The sequence below is a fragment of the Nilaparvata lugens genome, chromosome 2 (assembly GCF_014356525.2).
Source record: "Nilaparvata lugens isolate BPH chromosome 2, ASM1435652v1, whole genome shotgun sequence".
Taxonomy (NCBI): domain Eukaryota; kingdom Metazoa; phylum Arthropoda; class Insecta; order Hemiptera; family Delphacidae; genus Nilaparvata; species Nilaparvata lugens.
The window spans coordinates 2,408,077-2,428,627 of NC_052505.1; the positions used below are offsets into that span (position 1 = coordinate 2,408,077).

Genomic DNA, 20,551 nt, shown 5'->3' on the forward strand with positions numbered 1-20,551 from the left:
CATATGCGTTCAACATGCGGCTCATGCTTTGCCATGCTAGTGTGTTATGCTATAAATACAAGTCACATATTTGTTTGAGTGCAGAATATCTTTCCTGGAATTGAATTTAGAGTCTTGTTGCAATTAGCAGTCTAACTGCGTCAAATAATTAATCTTACTAGCAGTTCTGTGAACAGTAGACCTCGCGCAGTTATAAACCACAGCCTCCTCTTATACTGTCGATCAGAGTAAATCCTGTCTGTATTTTGTGTCGGTCGGCGAGATATCGGTGTGGAAACGGCTAATGGTTGTTGAGGTTTGTGTATCAAAAATGCTAATATAAGAAAGCATTGAATGTGAGAGAAAAACTGAGGATACTCCTTGTACTATTTCTCTCCCAAATTTAGATAATATATTTGAAGTCCGAAATGAGGTTATGATTCCACTTTTTTGAAATTTAGTCCTTTTTCACTCAAAAACAACAGAAACTGAGAGTTTTGAATTTTGAAGGTTGAGAAACTGGATAGAAAACTAAAATATTACACTCGAATCAATAATAATTGTAAAATGTTCACGTTGTTTTACAAAATTTAGAGCCAGAAAAATAGAACTTATTATATTCAGCACAGCTGAATCTCCTTCAAGACATACTGGCAACAGGTCAGCCCGAGTTCAAAGCAGATTTTAACGGTAATATTGGCGTTAGGAGGAGACTCCTTTTCCTTTTGTATTATCCTTAAAATTCAAAATTTCAAAAAACTTTATAGATCCGTCGACGCGAAATTCAAAAAGGAGCATACATGTCAGAACTCACGAATTTTTGGGTATCTTCGGAAATCTGACTTACGCTTATAGTAAAACACATCAGAGATTGGAATAAACAAAATGGGGAATCTAGCTTTGCAGAACATTTGATAACAAATATTCACAAGTTCACAGTTGAGGGGAATGTTGAATATCTGCATGTTAATAACAAAGGTGGATCTTGGAAAATTTTAGAGGCTTTAGAAATAACAAGAGTAATCAGAGACCCAATATAGTTTAAATGACCAGATTCATTTCAACCAATACAACACTACGAATTTAGTTTTATCATAACATTGTAAGCATACATTAGTCAATAGGTTTTCTATTCACATATTTGTTTTATTATCTTTTACTTGTTTTCTTAGTTCTTATTTTGTACTGGAAGTAAATTTTGTTATCATGGCGAGTCTGTTGCCTAAGCCGCCATTTTGTGACACCGTTAAGTGGGAGGAGACTGTCTAAGTCTAGCTGGGCCAATGGCAGGCGTTCATTCACTTGACCAATAGCAGTACTCGTCCGCCTACTGGTATAAATTCTGCTGCTCTTGAATTCAGTTTTAGTTTATCAGAGATTGACAATGGTGTGACAACCGAAATTGGTCTTCATAAGTATCAATAAATCTGTGGTTTTCGACAATTTCTTAACATTTTTATTTAATATGAATGATTACTACAATATCAACGTCTTAACTACATAAAAAATACGCATGTAGCTTTCTGGTGTGCTTGATCCAAATCCGGAAACGGAATCTTTCTATTTATTAGTAAGTAAGATTTTTGTGGAAGAAGAGATTGTGAAGAAGATTGTGTAGAAGATCAATTTATTGTGAAATATTAATTCGCAACAGAAATTTCTGTATCTCTCGATCAAACCTCCTGTTCTCAGCAGTTGAAAGAAGTGTGTGAATTCATATTCCCATAAGCAGCTTTTAATTCCCCATTGCATACGTAGTTTTATCAACGTGACACACATGTTACGTATGCTTTCTTCGGCGTGGAAAGTTTTTATATTGGAACAAGTTCTCTGGAGACCACCCTGACAAGACTCTCAAAAGAAACACAAACTGCGAAACAATGTCATGAACATATTCATGCCACATGACTATCATTCTTGAATTTAGTGATCGGAGAATTTTGTCTCGTCTTGTCTTTCATAATATCAAATATCACTTTTTCACGATAATGTACTTTACAACAATTACATATCAACATGAAGAGTTTGTGTAATGTTCCCAGGATAAAATATAATAAGAACAATATGGAAACTTGTAGTACCCATTATTAAAAACTTTAAAATAATTTGCCCTTTGATAAAAGGTACTTCAAGCTTCTATATTGTTTTTATGGAAACTTGTAGTACCCTTTATTGAAAGCTTTAAGATATTTTCAAATAATTTCCTCTTTGATAAAAGGTGCTTCAAGCTTCTATATTTTTTTCTAAGGAAACTTGTAGAACCCTTTATTGAAAACTTTGTGGGACACAGTCCCACACACATGAACTCGCTCACTCACTTCCACAACAGACGACGGAATAATTATCATCATAATTATTCTTTTGATGTCCTCCAGTGAGTTTTCCCAGGGATGAGACCTAGTGCAATCGCCAAATCTTTATTTTATATTATAAACCTAATATGTTCTGAATTTCGTGAGAATCGTTAGAGCCGTTATCGAGATCCGGTGAAATACAAACCAAACATGTGGACATATGGATATATATATATATATATATATATATATATATATAAACATCTAAACAGAAGTCCTATAGTGAGGTCCACGTTATAATGGCAGTGTTCGATTAGCAATGGTATTGCTATCCTTGTCTATCATTCAACAAAGCGGATATCGCTATCTCTTTCTCGCTTTGCTCTGCTGCCAGATCGTCTATTAAAAATGTAGAATTAATAAATAACAAACAAAATATTTCATCTCAACCTAATTCTATTATATCTCATCATTTTGATTTACTTCAATGACAGAACCTTTGAAAAGCAGTTTGAATTGCGAATTGAAATTTCTCAGAGAGTTAATCATGAAAATCCATCATTAAATTATTGAAAAATATAATTTCTTGCTTAATGAAATATAATTGATTATTTTAAAAGATTTACTTCAATGACAGAACCTTTGAAAAGCAGTTTGAATTGCGAATTAAAATTTCTCAGAGAGTTAATCATGAAAATCCATCATTAAATTATTGAAAAATATAATTTCTTGCTTAATGAAATATAATTGATTATTTTAAAAGAGAATGCACAGTGTGGAGTACAAATAGCCCCACGTTACGAGCCAAATTGTGTGAAGCTCTTCTTGGGGAATTACTATCGTCTCCAAGGTTAGGTCGACACACGTATAACGAATCTTGTACTGAGTCACCAGTATTGAGGTTAGAAATTTAAAAATGCGTGCGTGGACGCTAAGTGAACACCAGATTGATTGAGTCACTACAAGATTCGATACAATCGTCTGAATCGCGGGAGGCATAAACACTCGCTCACCCTTGATTCTTCTTATGACTGATTGTTTAATGATAAAACTTTCAGAGGTAGTGTAGCGGTCGCTAAACACTGAATACAGATATCTCAAACTATTACCTGTGATGAAACAGCATATAAAATCATACAGGTCGAGCAAAAATCCCGATGTAGATAATCTACGGGACTGCGTCTCTAATAAGTTCCGAAGGATTAAGATAGGGTACTAAGGACCAGAGATCGTTCGGAATATACTTCGAGAACAGAGTCTTGTCGGGCTTTATGCTCTATTGTAGGAAATTATATTATCTCCAGCTGCATCTGCCATACAGTCGAAAAATTCGCTCCCAAGCCGAAGTTGGTAACAGATAAAAGCTGATATATGAGCAGGTAAGGACAGAGAATAGGTAATCTCGATCTGACCCCACACACTACATCTACTTAGATCTGTTCCAATATCCAGGTTGAGTCAATTATTTCAATGATCGTACTTGATCGGTTCTTGATAATATAGAACGTGTCAGACACAATAATTGACAGGCTTAAGAAATAATCGAACTCAGAAGACGAATTGACAAAGTGGAAATATAATATAATAAAATATATAATTTGACAGTGCAGATTTAAAACTTGAATTACAGATTGAGAATAGTTTAACATTGACAAAATAATTAGAAATTTGCTTGTGCTCGCATGATACCATGTATGATCCAACAGACTTTATAATTGACAAATTTAACAGTTTTTTTTATATAATGAAAACACATTATAAAAGATTTTTAAAATTACTCAAGGTTGTGGTTCTGGCAGCGGAGGATAGTTAATCAACTACAAGTTCTTATAAATTCTATACCAGATAAAATTACTTTAACGGAGAAAATTTTCATATTTTTTCTGCACTATATTTTCTTTCGAAGCGAAGATTGGGGCCCCAAAATATAAAACTCACGTGAATCCTCTTGGCGGTCGTGGTTCCTTTAGATCAAATTTTGTATGATCGGTGGCTGGTCCAGGCTTCGGTCTTAGCACGTGTGGAATTTTAATTAAATATTCCCTTCACCAATTAAATTAGGGAATAATTAAATTAGAATTTCTAGAATAATCATTGATGAATAAATTTACAAAATAACAGATAAATTAGCCTAAGATATTGGCTCACAGATAAAAAATACAAAAATCGAACAAAATTTCACTAATAGGTCTTTGGTAACTTTTTCACAAGGTCTTAATGGTGAGGATTTTAAAAGGGAAGTGTCTCGCCTTCTTCTAAGCCTTTGGCTAGAAACCTTTTCTGAGAATCTCTGTGTAATTAATTTGCATGAAAATTTGCCATTGGTAGAATGATTATGACGTAGGCATGACGTCAGTGGCAAGCAGTAAAATATAATTCCTTTGATTACAATAATAACTTAATTTGTATAATTTGTTAAATTGCTAATAATAATATAATTTGTTAATAATATTCATTTGTAATAATGGAGTAGCATGGTTGTATTCATATATTCGATGGAGGGTTCATTAGAAATAATGGTAAGGTCTACTCTTGTATGTGCTTTTTGTGATATTAACAAAAGTCCTACCCAAGTTACAGGTTTGGAAGAATAGTATATTTCGCACCTAGAGCAGAAAATGAGATTTTTCCGGCTCGAAATCGGTCGTCAAGTCCGAGGCCGTAGGCCGAGGACTAGAAAAGATTGAGAGCCGGAAAAACATTTTTGCCCGTGGTGCGAACGCTATTTTTCGCTACACACAAAAATAACATTATATATATATATATATGAGAATCGTTGTTCACTAAGTACTTCTGAAAGCAGAAGTGGAAGGTGATAGCTCTAGCAAATCTGAGGTGATCTGAATATCAGGAAATTGTACAAGTATTTTTATTCTCTATTCTGATTTATCAAAAAAACCTGAAAGATGATGTTCAATTATGTTTAATGAGTTTATACTTTTTTATTCTTTCAAATGACAATAAGATGATATTATTATAAATGTTTTAATTATTGAATAATGAACACAAATAATGAAAAGTTTTTTGATCAACTTTTTTTTATCACTTTTCTTAGTTCCATGTTAGCGGCTGGAAAGGGTACTCTTTCCGGCCTAGGCCGGAAAGAAACCTGTTCTGACGTCAGACGAGAGTCGTCTGCAAACAATGTCTTTCAGATCTACGTAGGGACTGGAAAACAGCTGCTTTCTGTGCAGTGTGGCGAAAATTTATTCATTTATTCTTCATAACTATAGAGCACAGGTCAGGAGAGATATACTTGAGCTGCTTTTACAACAAGGTTATTAACAAAATGTTAATAACTTAGTCCTTATAGATCCTATTAGATTGAACATGATGAACATAAGTGTTTGTCAAGTTCCGTTCAATCTATTAGAATTTATAAGGATTAAGCTATCAACATTTTGTTAATAGCTTCGGTGTAAACGCAGCTTTAGGATTGTACCTTGATTATGGATACGTTATATTTGATGAATACCTTAACCTATCTATAATCAAAGATTATACTTAACCTTGTACTACTTGAAAGTGAATTGTGAGTGATTTTCTCAGGTGGTGGAAAACTAAAATACAGAAAAATTACAAGAATCCTACGAAAAATAACTTTGATAGAGTGAATTTCTACAGAAAAACCAAATAAACAAGAATTCAACATTTGGTAAATAGCTTCTCTGACATAATGAATGAAAAAGACTAAAACAGTTTATCAGAGATTGACAATGGTGTAATAACCGAAACCAGTTGTAATAGTTTGAAGTTACCTTTAACATTACCCCAAACTTGTAAACCATTGTAACGCGGGTAAAGGGGGACTTTGTTAGCCCCACATTTTGTAACAAAGAAAAAAAGATATGATAATTGCTTAAAAATCTCCACTCAACTGTTTAAATTATTTGAATCCACGGTTGGGAGCTTTGGATGGATTCTTCCATGCAAATGCCAAGATCTTCACTATCAACAACACCTTTTTCAGCAACTAAGTAACTTATCACGAGCCAGAAACGTAAAATAAAAGATTTTGTAGAAATGCTACTGACATTAATTTAAACAGTTGCATTCAAACAATTCAATAATTATGAATATTTAGATAAGAATTTGATATATAGACAAGAATTTGCTAACTCACTCTACAATAAATTTAGGGCTTCGGTCAATTTATCTGGTCAATCTATTTGAGCTTAATAAAATAATTTTGGCACTCACCATGGAATCGAACATTTAACAAATACATCGGCACTCACGCTTACATTTCAACTGCGGTACTATATTTCAGACTACATGCTTTTAATTTATACAAAATAAAAATAATAAGGAGATTTTTCATCTAATTAGGCCGAAGCCTAAATTAGAGACCGAGACTTGTTCTGCGACTACATCTTCTCGCGGTGATGACTCAATTAGAACTGCCGCTCTTCCACTCAAATTTTCCAATTTTTTAGAAAACACGTGTAAGAATAAGAATAAGAATAAGAATAAGAATGTTTTTATTCCTTCAAGCATTGTTTACATTGCAATTGGAAACGTCAAATAAATACACAGTCAAAACATGTAAAATATTACTAAAACTAGACATAAGTTGAGAATAGGCTAATTGATTTTCAACACAAACATATCAATATAATCGAGTACGGTAAGATCACATAATGTTCTTATCTTCTAAAATCACAGAATATCTTCTAATTGAGGTTCTTCAAAGATTAATAAGGTTTCATAATTAGGCAAAATCTTCCACTGTTACTTGATAAAAATCAGAAATAGAATATAAGGGGTTTTCAAAAGGAGAGACTCTAAACAACATTTAAATTTTGATTCGTGTAAAACCCTAACCGAATATGGTAGTGCATTGAAAAGCTTTAATGATATGAGACTTGGACTATTTATACCTTGCTTAATCTTGAGTAGGGTACATCAATTTTGGATTTGTTCCTAGTATTGTAGCTATGTATTTCATCCCTACAGTGGAACAAGCCTATCTTTCTCTTTACACTCATCAGAGCCTGAAACTACCATGCCATGCAAAGTCATGATTTTCTCTCCAACAAATAGAGGCCTACAATGATCCAAATATGCTGCACCAGAAATTATCCTAAGAGCTTTCTTTTGTAGTAAGAATACTTTCTGTGCATCTGGAGCACACCCCCATAGTTCCAGGCCATACAGAACCACACTCTGGAAGAAAGCAAAATAGCAATTTCTCATGTATTTTTTGGGAACAGAGTCGCTGAGACTGCGTAACAAGTAAATTACCCTGGAGAGTTTTGAACATAAATTATCTATGTGAGAACTCCAGGAAAGCTTTTGGTCCAGTGTAATACCAAGAAGCTTAGCATTTTTTGCACCTTCACTAACCTGTCTCAGTGCAAGCAATAATATCTGGGTTTTATCTTTATTAAGCAGCAAACCATTTGCCTTGAACCAAACTGCAGCCTCATCCTGACACTTGTTCATTTTTTGTTGGAGAGTATTCAGGTCTTTATCTATTGTAATTATGGATGAATCATCAGCATAGCATACAACTTTTGATCCAATGTTGTACTCAATATCATTCATCATAACTATGAAAAGTAGAGGCCCAAGAATGGAACCTTGAGGGACCCCGTGAGGAACAGATAATGGATTTGAGAGATTGGAGTTTATACATACAGACTGACTTCTATTGTTTAAATATGATTTCAAAAGTTTAAGTGCCTTGTTGCGTACACCCAGATGATGGAGTTTCTTCGATAAAATATTATGATCGACAACATCGAAAGCTCGACTCAGATCGAATAGTACAACTCCTGTGAAGTTTTTATTGTCAAAACTATTTTCAACATCGCTCACTACAGAGGTGACTGCATCAACTGTAGACTTTCCTTTTCTAAAGCCAAATTGAGAAGTTGAGAACAAACCATTACTCTCGAAAAACTCGTACAATTGACCGGCAATAGCATATTCTAGAATTTTGCTAAAAATAGGTGGAATTGAGATGGGTCTAAAATTTTCAGGCAGATCTTTAGAACCTTTTTTATGAATAGGCACTGTTCTGGAATGCTTGAGTTTCAGTGGAAAAATGGAATCTCTTATACATGCGTTGAAACAAGTTGTTTATGGTGCCAGTATGAAATTTATGACAGTTTTCATCATAGAGCTGGAGTGGTGATAAATATCTTTAGTTGAAGATGATTCATTCTAGAGACTATATTAGCAATTTCCTGACATGACAATTCTCTTAGAACAAATTCATGCAAGGATCTAGGGGCAGAGGCCAGAAGCTCCTCAGCCAACACATTGGATGGATCAATAGAATCTCGCATTTTTGAGACTGATTTCACAAAATAGTTATTGAAATCTCGGCTGAAACATGTTATACTAGATTGTGTTGGTTTGGAACTTTTTCTAATAACTTTCCAAGCAGCTGCACATTTATTATTGGCTGATTCAATAAAGTCTGCGTTGGATTTCAGCTGTGTCATTTTCAGCTCAGCTTTATACATTTTCTTCAAGTTATTATAAGTAATCTGGCTGAGTCTGTTCTATTATTCTTGAACCTGTCATACGCAATGAGGACAAAACATCTCAAACTCTCCAAGGCAGGAGAAGTGAGGTGAGGTTTCTTCTTACTAGTAGTAGTATCTTGAATTACAATTAAAGTGGAAAAGACTCAATAACAATTCTTGAAACTTATTAAAAAATGAATTAAAATTACATTCAGCATTTCCATATATAAGAAACTCTCTCCAATCAACTGAACTGAGTCTACAACAGAAACTATCAAGTCAGCATCAGTTATTGGTCTTGATTTAAATTTTTGAAGACTATTATTCATAGGGTTTTCACCTCTAGCCTGACTGGAAAGATATCAGATTTTAGATAGAGACATAAAGCGTCATGATCACCCAAGCAACAGGTTCTACTTTCACAGAGAATAAGTCAGGACTCAAGTCTGTAGCGATGTTGTCAAGTGCTGAGTCAAGTCTAGTAGCCTCGAAATTAGTAAGATACAAATTTACAGACTTCAAAATATTAACTAATTCAGATCTGTCTGGGTTTCTAGATAAAACATTTACGTTAAAATCACCACCAACGTGGTGGGCGTGGAGCGCCCGGCCTAATAATTTCAGGTTAAAACGTCGTGGGGTCACACGGTTCAAATACATTTCTAAATACGTTTGCATTGATTTCATTACAAAATTCAAGCCAGTTATGGAAATGCTAGAAGACTACAATAATTTGGATGGATAAGAAGCAAGTTAGCAAATCTTTTATGGCAACAAAAAAATTAGGTCCTCACTTTGTGCATGAATGAATTATTCAATTATCAAGAACAAGGTCCACGTGAGTTCATATTGGAAAAATTTAGTACAATTTTGATCAGTTCAACAACCTGAAAGAAAGGCACAAAAAAAAACTACAATACAACCCTCTCAATATTCCCCATATTACACGGTCTTTCTAAGTATCAATAAATCTGTGGTTTTTGACAATTTCTTAGTATTTTTCATTCAATATGAATAATTACCACAATATCAATTTCTCAATTACACAAAAAGTTCTTACATAACCTAACGACTGCACTATCTTAAGGCAGCCTGGACCGACGTTAAACGTGTCCATCCAAAACGCGGGCAATGTATTTATGTTTAATAAAACCGTGAATTTGAAATTGATCTTACAAATCTTTGAATCTACTTCATGAACAATAATTCAGCTCCAGTGCGGAGTCAGTCATGCAAAAGATTAAGTGGTAAAATATCACTATTCTGGAAAGAATACCGGTATTTCTGAACGTAAACCAACCAGGAGGAACGATTCCTAATCTCATCATTATTCAATTCACGTTTATTCAGAAAATTTCAATTCTAAGGAATATTCATGAGCAACTAGGAGATAGAGTGCTGTTTGCACAGAAGCCGGTTAAATCCTAATCGTGTTTAATTCCACAAGAACCAATCATAGAAGCCCTCTTTTCGAAATGGTCTTCTGTGATTGATTCTCCTGAAATTAATCACAATTAAAATTCAACCAGCTTCTGTAAAACAGGGTCAACGCTTAAAATTCTGATCAAGCTGATAAAGCTTTTCGCAGATCTGTTGCTATTTGATACTTCTTTTCGAAATAACCTTCTCTGATTAATTGGATAATTGAATAGACTTAAAATGTTGTCAAAAATCGACTTCAATTGAATAAAAATTAATATTTACAGGATCATGCTTTCGTGTGTGCTCACACATCATAAGGTGAGAGCATGCTCCTGTAAAATATCAATTTTTATTCAATTAAAGTGGATTTTTGACAACATTTCAAGTCTCTTCAATTATGGAAAAGTTCCAAAACATCAACATTCACGCTACAAACTTGATTAATTCTTCTCTGATTAGTTCTCCTGAAATTAATCACGATTAAAATTCAACCGGCTCTTGTGCAACCGGGTCAAGCTATTAAAAGTCCACGTTTACTTTGAAAACTGTGAGTTTGAACTTTGGAGAAAATATTGATGAGCAACTCAAAGATGAAGCTCGAAATTCTGATAGAGATTTTCGCAGACCTGACGATTTCTGCCATTGGAAGATGAAACTATTGATGAGCAACTAAAAGATAAAGCTTGAAATTCTGATGAAGCTTTTCGCAGACCTGACGATTCCTGCCATTGGATGTTGAAACCACTTCTGGGATTATAATTCCCCAAAAGGAACAGTTGCACTCCAGTGTTTAATATGATAGATGGCGCAACTTGGGTGTTGGACCTTTATTAGATGGGGCGCAGATGGCTGTACGTCAGCCTCAAATTGTGCAAGTCTCACCAGACAACTTCATTTCAAAACTTCTCTGTTCAAGCGTCATCCTATCGATTTCACCTCTTGCAGCTCCACAGTTTGTCGACGCGACATGTCTTTTGAATATTCATAAATCTGGGTCGAATTGAATCTTTACTCGCATCGTCACCAGGGAGTATAGGATCCATTCTAACCTATACACATTTACATCTGATCTATTTGATACATTTCATCTATATACGATGTCAGGGAGCAATTTATACGAGGTGATATTTTGATTGTGTATAGAGTCATAAGCAAGGGAATCTTATTATATTAAAGCTGCAAAAGAAAAAAAACTACGAAAAATTCACAGTCAATACGGCTGATTATCTCGGAGAACCAACCTCGAAATCAGTTGAAGAACTCACTGGAGGCTATGAGAAAACCTCCAAATCACGAAAATTTCTATATACATAAAAGCAAAATGGCACTCACTCACTGACTGACTGACTGACTCACTCGCAGAACTAAAACTCTAACGGACCAAAAACGTTCAAATTTGGTAGGTATGTTCAGTTGGCCCTTTAGAGGCGCACTAAGAATGGATTTGGGAAAATTTCCAAAGATACGTCCAAAATCTGCGTTTTTCGTTTTTCCAGCGTTTTTTCAGCTTTATCTAGAAAAAATGAACAGAAAATGTTCAAATTCAGTACAGAAGCTCAGCTAGGTTGTAATAATGTTGTGTTAGAAGGAGTTTGCGATAACACCAAAGATACGCCCAAAATCTGCGTTTCTCCAGCGTTTCTCGCGCTTTCTCAGCTTTGACTTTCTGATGGAATGAAGCTTGCTCGAATGAAAAATACAGGCGAGCGAAGATTGTCAGTTTGGTGTAAGGGTAAGCATTCCTGGCCGGCAATTAGGAGGTACTGGGTTCGATTCCCGGGCTGACAAAAAATAATTTTTGAATAGTAGCGCTCATCGGATTTCCATCTAGCTGTTTACCCTGTTGTCAATATTTGCAGTAGCAGAAGTCTTCGGGGTGAATTACAGCATTTAATTTGGATTTTCGTTTGATAATAATTGATATCGGGGCACCGAGCTTCGCTCGTTATTTATTTATTGACTTATGATGAACCGAACACAATTCTTTAAAATGATTGGGGAAGTACTAACAGGCACAGCCCAAAGCTGTTTCTTCCCCGAATTTTGATTAATACACTATAAATAGTCCAGAAAGTAGGTTATGTTCCATACACTAGAATTCAGGTTCAATTTTCTGTTCAAACATTTGAAAACAAAAAAATATAATTTAGATTATATACAAACCAAATTGAATAACAAAATAACACTCACTAATTACTTGAAATTGTCAAATGATGATCAACTTTGAAAATTATGATATACTCCAGTTTAGGAGGATTATCATGTCATGTCAACAAATCAGATTATGTTGATCAAATCAATCGAAAATTGTCTAGCTAGATAAAATCTCTCGCTGATTGATTATGATTACACAGATGGAAATAATCCTGTCTCTCTCCCACACAGGCACTCACGTCTTCTGTTATCGAGAGACGTCAAAATTATCATCTGTTTTCCAAGGATGAATTATCCCTTTCATGTCGTTCAGCGAGTTTTCCAAAGAATGAGACCTAGTGCAATCGAATCTCTATATCATAAACCTACCATGTTCCAAATTTCGTTAAAATCGTTAGAACCGTTTTCGAGATCCGTTAAAAATTGATAACCAGATATAAAAATAGCCAGATATATAGATACAGGAATTACTTAATATAATATAGGATCCATTCATTACCATTTGAATAATAGCAATATCTCAGTAATCTCCATCTGTAAAATAGGAATTGATTTTTTTCTTTTTATTCCATTTTTTCAAGAATTTATCACATTTTTGTTGCAAAAACGAATCGGTTTGGGAGTGGATGTGGTGGTGAACCTTTTTCTAAATTGATATTTATAATTCTTTTCAAATTTGATTTCATTTTTCACAATTTTCCATAAATTATTATTTATGATTTTATTGACCGAGCGAAGTGAGCCGAAGTGATTCAAGTCGACAGTTTGGCATTTCTCTTGATGTTTAAATGTTTATATGTTTAGATGTTGCGCATTCACGGCGAAACGCGGTAATAGATTATCATGAAATTTGACAGGTGTGTTCCTTTTTTAATTGCGCGTCGACGTATATACAAGGTTTTTGGAAATTTTGCATTTCAAGAATAATATTAAAGGAGCCTCCTTCATACGCCAATATTAGAGTAAAAATCAGACTATAGAATTATACATCATAAAATCAGCTGACAAGTGATTGTGTGGAGAAGCCATTCTATTGCTGTATTTGTATAAGTTCTATAGTTTCAATCAAATTCCTTGAAGAGGTATGCATCTTCAAGCTAGGTTTACACCAAAGTTATTAACAGAATGTTAACAAAATCAGTTGACAAAAATGTTAAGAAAATATTAATAACTTAATCCTTATAGATTCTATTAGATTGAACGCAAGTTGACAAACACACATATTCATCATGTGTATGATAAGTTATGTTCAATCAAATATAATCTATAAGGATTGAGTAATCAACATTTTTTTTTAAATTTGGTCTAATCGCAGCTTTGAGGTCTTTGGTTTCAATATCTTGTTTTGCAGTCATGGCATTATTATGCGTGTCCATCAGTATCAATACTCTCTCATTCGAAATAACTAATTCAATAATGATTAAAAATAATCAAATGAACTGAATAATGCTGAAGAAATTATAATATTTTTGATTGGAAAAAATTTATTTTCATGAGATGGAAAGATTATCACGGAACTGGATGAATATTATATAAATATTCTGGAATAGGAATATATTGTATTCATTGTTTAAATTAACATAAATAATGATAAATTATGGAATACAAATTCAAACATGAACTGATTTTGATAACATTTAAAAGAGTTGACATCAGGTACTTGTGGATGAGAATACTGCATGAGGTCTACTGTTAACAGAACTACTAGTTCATTATAATTCAATTTTTTCAAGAATTTATCACATTTTTGTTGCAAGAACGGTTCTGTTTGGAAGTTGATGTGGTGGTGAACCTTTTTCTGAACTGTTATTCATATTTTTTCTTCAATTTGATTCCATTTTCCATCAATTATTATGTATGATTTTATTCAAATTTGATTTAATTTTTGTTGCAGGAACGGTTCCGCGTGGAAGCCGATGTCGCAGTGAACCGTGCCAATATGCTGACCCGTCTTTGGAAGTACGCGGCCGAGGTGATGAACTCCGAATACCTTCTGCACGCGGGCGTCTTCGCGATGGTCGAATTCGACGACGACATATTCGCGGCCGGCAACTGCTACGATAAATACCAATACAAGGACTACTGGCTGTTCTGTCCGTATGCCTATCGTCTGCCCGAGGGACCCATACTTGTCAAGGATCTCGCCGTAGAGTACAAGTACCTGAAGAACACAAGCGAGTGGTTCTATATCGCGCGGAAAAACGCCGAGCGCGTCATCAGGAACTATAATCAGTTCAGTAAAGGTTAGTGGCCGAATCCATTTGAATTTATTTCTGACACAGTGTTTGGTGGGATGTAGGAAATATTCATCCATTATGGAAACATGTAGGTTTCCGGTTTCCGAGCTCGGGATTTGGCTAAGTTCTAGACTTTAAAGAACTGGAGTCAGAAGATTGACTTTCCGAAACTGGGCGTAGTAGTAGTCATTGTCATAGTCACGTTTGGATTGAATTTCGAAAAACTAGAAAATTGAACACAAAGTATTGAATAAAAGAAAATAGTGTAAAGTTTCATCTATTTTAAATTATTTAGGAATATTTGATTTCGTCAAGTAAGAACGTTTCAAATTATTGACCGAACGTAGTGAGATCTATTTTTCAACCCGGATTCTATTCTGTGTGTATGTATGTAACGCATTTACGACCAAAGTCGTTGATAGAATTCGATGAGATTTGTTATGAATATTCCTTTTTCAACTGCGCGTCGATGTATACACAAGGTTTTTATGAAATTTTTCATTTTAATGATAATATGGAAAGAGAAGGAATTCCTACATACTACGATATCACTATGATTATTATATCATCTATTCTGAAGATGGGATTAAACCGACTATTGAATTATTATTATTTTTATTCTTTTATCAGAGATTGACAATGGTGAAATAACCGAAACCAGTCTTTCTAAGTATCAATAAATACGTGGTTTTCGACAATTCCTTAGTATTTTTATTTAATATTGAATTATTCATAATGAATTAGCTGACAAGTGGATTATTCATTGCATGCATTACACAGATGTCTGGAGAAGCCGTGTCTATTTCTATATGGTTTCAATATTTTTTGTTTTATATATTTTATATATTTTGCCCATAAACAAATGATGTTCACAGAAGTTTTGATGTTCACATAAGTATAATATTGTGGATTTGAGTGAAATTTTTAATATTTTTGGCGATTGTGAAGGGAGATTTTTGTTTAGATTTGTATTTTGGAATTAATCAATCTGATAAATTCAAAATTGTAGTAGATACATTCTTTTGGACTCAAAATAGTGTGGGAATTAAGTTATCACTTTTACATAAACTCTGGACTGGACTTAATTCCAAATTAAGGTTTAAAGCAGTTTTGGGTGAATGCCTGTTGTTTTTACCTGCATTGTATTCTTAAATATCATAATTGCATAATAGATAATATCCTCACAATTGAAAAAACGAATTCAATGGGTGATTAACAATAATTGAATGAATCAAATAATGCTGGATAAATTATAATATTTTTTGACCGAGAATATTGATTTCAAAATATTTGAGGAATATTTCATCAGATGGAAAGATTATCACGGAACTGGATGAATTATAATATGGTATCTATCTATATATATGAAAGTGAAATGGCACTCACTCACTGACTGACTCACTCACTCACTCACTCACTCGCAGAACTAAAAATCTACCGGACCAAAAACGTTCAAATTTGGTGGGTATGTTCAGTTGGCCCTTTAGAGGCGCACTAAGAAATATTTTGGCAATATTTTAACTCTAAGGGTTGTTTTTAAGGGTTCAAAGTTCGTCTTTTAGCATGTATATTCTTCTTCTCCCAATCTCTTAATTATGATTGAAATTTCCATATCATACCTCTTCGAAACAGTTGTTAACTGGCAACTAAATTAATAATTTTGTCAGGTTGGCATTAAGTTGAGTTGACTTTGTTAGGTTAGCACCAAGTTGAAGATATAAATGCATTTATCGCGGAAAAATTGATTGGGCACTGCCACTTCAATCCTGGGAATATCATATTACTAGCCGTCAGGCTCGCTTCGCTTGCCATATCCGTTTAGCCAGACGTTTAGTCTGGACCCCCGACTGGATTGTCCTAATATATGATAAAAATGCTCAAATGAAAAATGCAGGCGAGCGAAGCGAGCCTGCTGATCTCATTCTTGGACGAACCAGTCTGGGGTCCAGGGGGCGGCCAGACGGATATGGCGAGCGAAGCGAGCCTGACGGCTAGTACAAATATAAACGCGAAATGAGTTTGTTTACATTATTTCAAACAGGTGACATCAGATACTTGTGGATGAGAAAACTGCGTGAGGTCTACTGTTCACAGAACTACTAGTTTATTAAAGCTGATTCAAAACCTCTATTTGAAGTACGAGTAGGTTGAAATATTTCTTCAATGATTCCTGAAGATGGAAATTACTGAGATATTGCAATTATTCTAATGCTGATGAATTTAATTTGGATTCTCGTTTAATAATAATAATTGATCCCTCAAGACTCATTTTACTTGGACGAGTTTACTCGATATTCTAGGTCACGTTGTTTAATCAATAAGTAGACTTTGACAAGAGAGCAGTTGGTGTATTTCTGATCATCATCCGAACTGTGATGAAGAAATTCATCTTTCTCGACTAAGCATTAATGTCAAAGAGTGTTAACATTGTCAGAGCGGAAGATTGATCACAGTTTCCTTGGTATTTGGAGAGAAAACCGAGCGCAACTGAGGGCTTTGTACAATATACAATGGGCTCTAAAGCCTTCCCCGGATTCATTTAAAAGTTTAGTATCGTTTGTACATAACATGCGTGTTCCTTATTGAAAGGAGTGCATTGTGGGCCTGAAAGGAACTCGAGTTCCACTCGAGGGTGAAAACGGGTGTCGACAGAAAATGCTATTATAACTCGTTCAAGATAAATTTCCTCCCACACAACGTAGTCCACCTGTATATTGAGTTCAATAATGGCACTCTTGTGGTTCTACTATGAAAGGAAATCTTAAAGACTGTCATAGTCAGGAACATTCTTTCGGTAACTGTATCGATTGATTCGAACCTAGAATTATTTTCCAAAGCTTTTCAGCTACAACTGAACCATGTATTTTTCCTGCGCTGTATTCCACTATTCACTTACCAAGACCACAGTATACATACAGAATGGAAACGCCCTGACGCAAAAATCCGCCATCTTGTTAGGAAGCGCCGCATTGTAATAGTTTATAGATGGGAGGTTCGGATCACTTTAATGATCCGGATCAATTGATCTCGTTCACTGCCATGAGCCAATCAGAAGACCAGGATTGGAACTTCCCAAGGTCATGTAACGTGTCTAGTATTTGCGTCATGTAAAAAGCATTGGTTAGATAGGCTTTTTATTGACAGTTTCCATTCTGTACCTATTCTGTGCCAAGACCATTAGGCTAGTTACATACACATAGATTTTTTCCATCCAAATTCTATTGAATGAAGAAGACTAAGAAATTGTCAAAAAACCACTGATTTATTGATAATTAGAAAGACCGGTTTCGGTTATTACACCATTGTCAATCTCTTGTCAATCTCTTTCTTAGTCTTCTTCATTCAATATGAATAATTACCACAATATCAACTTCTCAACTACACAAAAAGTCAAATTCTATTGGATTGAACAGATTATGTTTGTTCAGTTCCGTTCAATCTATAGTAAGGTCCACGTTATAATGGCAGTGTTTGATTAGCAATGGTATTGCTATCCTTGTCTATCATTCAACAAAGAGGATAGCACTATCTCTTCCTCGGTGTGCTCAGTTGTCAGATCGTCTTCTAACAATGTAGAATTAATCCTATCATATTAAGCGAGCAATTTCTGTATATTTATATCTGGTTATTCTTATATCTGGTTATTTATGTTCAACGGATCTCGAAAACGGCTCTAACGATTTCCACGAAATTTGGAACATAGTAGGTTTATGATATAAAAATTCGATTGCACTAGGTCTCCTTCTTTGAAAAACTCGCTGAACGACATTAAAAGAATAATTCATCTTTGGGAAACAGATGATAATTTCGTCGTCTCTCGATAACAGAAGATGCGTGTGCCTGTGTGGGAGATCAGCTGTGTAATCAATTAGCTTACCGTATCTCGCAAGAAAACTAGAAATTTTAATTGACTCCAAAATAATCTGATTTGTTGAATTATTAAATAATCTGAATTATTTCCAGCTGTGTATCATAATAATCAATCAGTGTGAAATGTTATCGAGCTAGACAATTAAATCAAATGATCAACATAATCCGATTTGTTGACATGACATGTGTGTGCCTGTGTGGGAGAGAGACAGAATAATTTCCAGCTGTGATATTATTTGACAATTTCAAGTGATTAATGAGTGTTATTCAATTTGGTTAGTATATAATCTAAATTATAAACTTTTGTTTTCAAATGTTTGAACAGAAAATTGAACCTGAATTGAAGTGTATGGAACATAACCTACTTTCTGGACTATTTATAGTGTATAAATCAAAATTCGGGGGAGAAACAGTTATGGGCTGTGCCTGTTAGTACTTCCCCAATCATTTTCAAAAATTGTGTTCGGTCTATCAAAAGTCAATAAATAAATAACGAGCGAAGCTCGGTGGTCCGATATTAAGTAATTAACAAAATATTTCATCTTAATTATGTAAATTCATTATGAAATTGAATATGATTTCTTACTTCATAAAATATGATTGATTATTTCAAAAAAGAATGAACAGTTAATATTACATCAATAAACCTGTATCAGCTACCGTCTATATAAGGCATTGACAAGACAGAGATTCAGCAACGTCGTTCTCCTATCTTTCTCCACTGCCATTATTACTTGGACCTCACCATAGCAGGTAACCCGTGCTTCGCGATGGGCTAACTAAAAACTTGAAAAACTGAGAACTTGACCCACTGAAATCATGGAAAATTCGGAATCGGCCTATAACCATTCTCGGTGAATTAAGAAACTTCAAGCAGAATTTCAAGTTAATCATTTGAGTAGTTCAGATGTGATTATTACGTGTTGATTCATAAATCTCGTATCCCGTACGTGTATAAATCTGTTCTTTCCTTTATTATATTGTTGATGATCTTTCCTAATGTATATATTATTTTCAAGATATAGCCTAAGCATTCTCTGATTGCTTTTGTTCTCTCTCTCTCTCTTTGATTATTCGTCAGTAAGTTCTCTCTCCAATCTGTACCACTGTACCGTTTGTTCCTGTCACTGTACTGCAGTTGACAATTCATTTTGTCTCGAAGGAAAATGTTTTAAGATCTCAAGATCCAGTGAACAGTGGAACTTGGCCAAGTTATAAACCTTTTTGAGAATAGAAACCCTGTTGCAGACATGCCTGTAGGTATCGACAAAAATATATCATATTATGATATATGGTCATATCTAACATATATTCAATATATATACGTATACTGACATATATTAAATAAATATATTCATATATTTATTATTTACATCTATAAATATATATTCCAACAGGCAGATCAATAACAGAGTGAGGCGATTTGTATTTGTGAATTCCTCTGGGAACTATAATTTTTGGCAGATTCCAGTGATCTGATTTTTGAAGTTTGAAGAGGAAAATTTATTTCCATCTTGTTCAGATAGCTCACTTCGAATGGAAAGTTTTGATCCAAACCATTCTAGTGGGTAAGTTCAGAAGAAACATTGATCATATTTCGAGAACGTCAGAAATCATTGAACTTTTCTCTCTCAAGGAAAAGAAACCTGAGGCCTTGTCGAATTATAATTCAAAATCTCTGTTGTCAGACAAGCTATGGAATATTTATTTCGAACTGATTCCTGGAATGTGTATAGACTACATTCCAGAATTCCAGTTTTCTGATTCCCAGGACTTTGTCAAATAATCCAATATTTTTGTTGTCTGAGAACCTCTTCTTCTTCTTCTTCTTCTTCTTCTTCTTCTTCTTCTTCTTCTTCTTCTTCTTCTTCTTCTTCTTCTTCTTCTTCTTCTCTTCTTCTTCTTCTTCTCCTTTCTTTGAAACCGGGATTATTCTTTTGCCTGTTCCAACTCACATTCAGAATACCTCTGTCAGAGAACCTCTGGAGAAAATTTATTTGAACTGATTCTTGGAATGTTCAAAAAGCTTCCCAAATGACTAGAAATTAATTTCAGATATTCCAGGGTGAAGGTTTCTTGCGAAGAAACTTCAGTAATAGTGATATTTAATTTATTAAGA

The 20,551-nt window shown here is 34.3% G+C and overlaps 1 protein-coding gene across 1 annotated transcript in view; it reads left to right on the forward strand.

Moving 5' to 3' along the window:
- The first annotated feature begins 14,265 nt into the window (after positions 1-14,265).
- Positions 14,266-20,551, forward strand: part of LOC111053690 (probable G-protein coupled receptor CG31760) — a 463,503-nt gene continuing 457,217 nt past the window's right edge. Inside the window, 1 exon segment of the mRNA XM_039419962.1 lies at positions 14,266-14,568. Coding sequence (XP_039275896.1) covers positions 14,301-14,568 — 268 coding nt within the window. The 5' untranslated portion in view covers positions 14,266-14,300.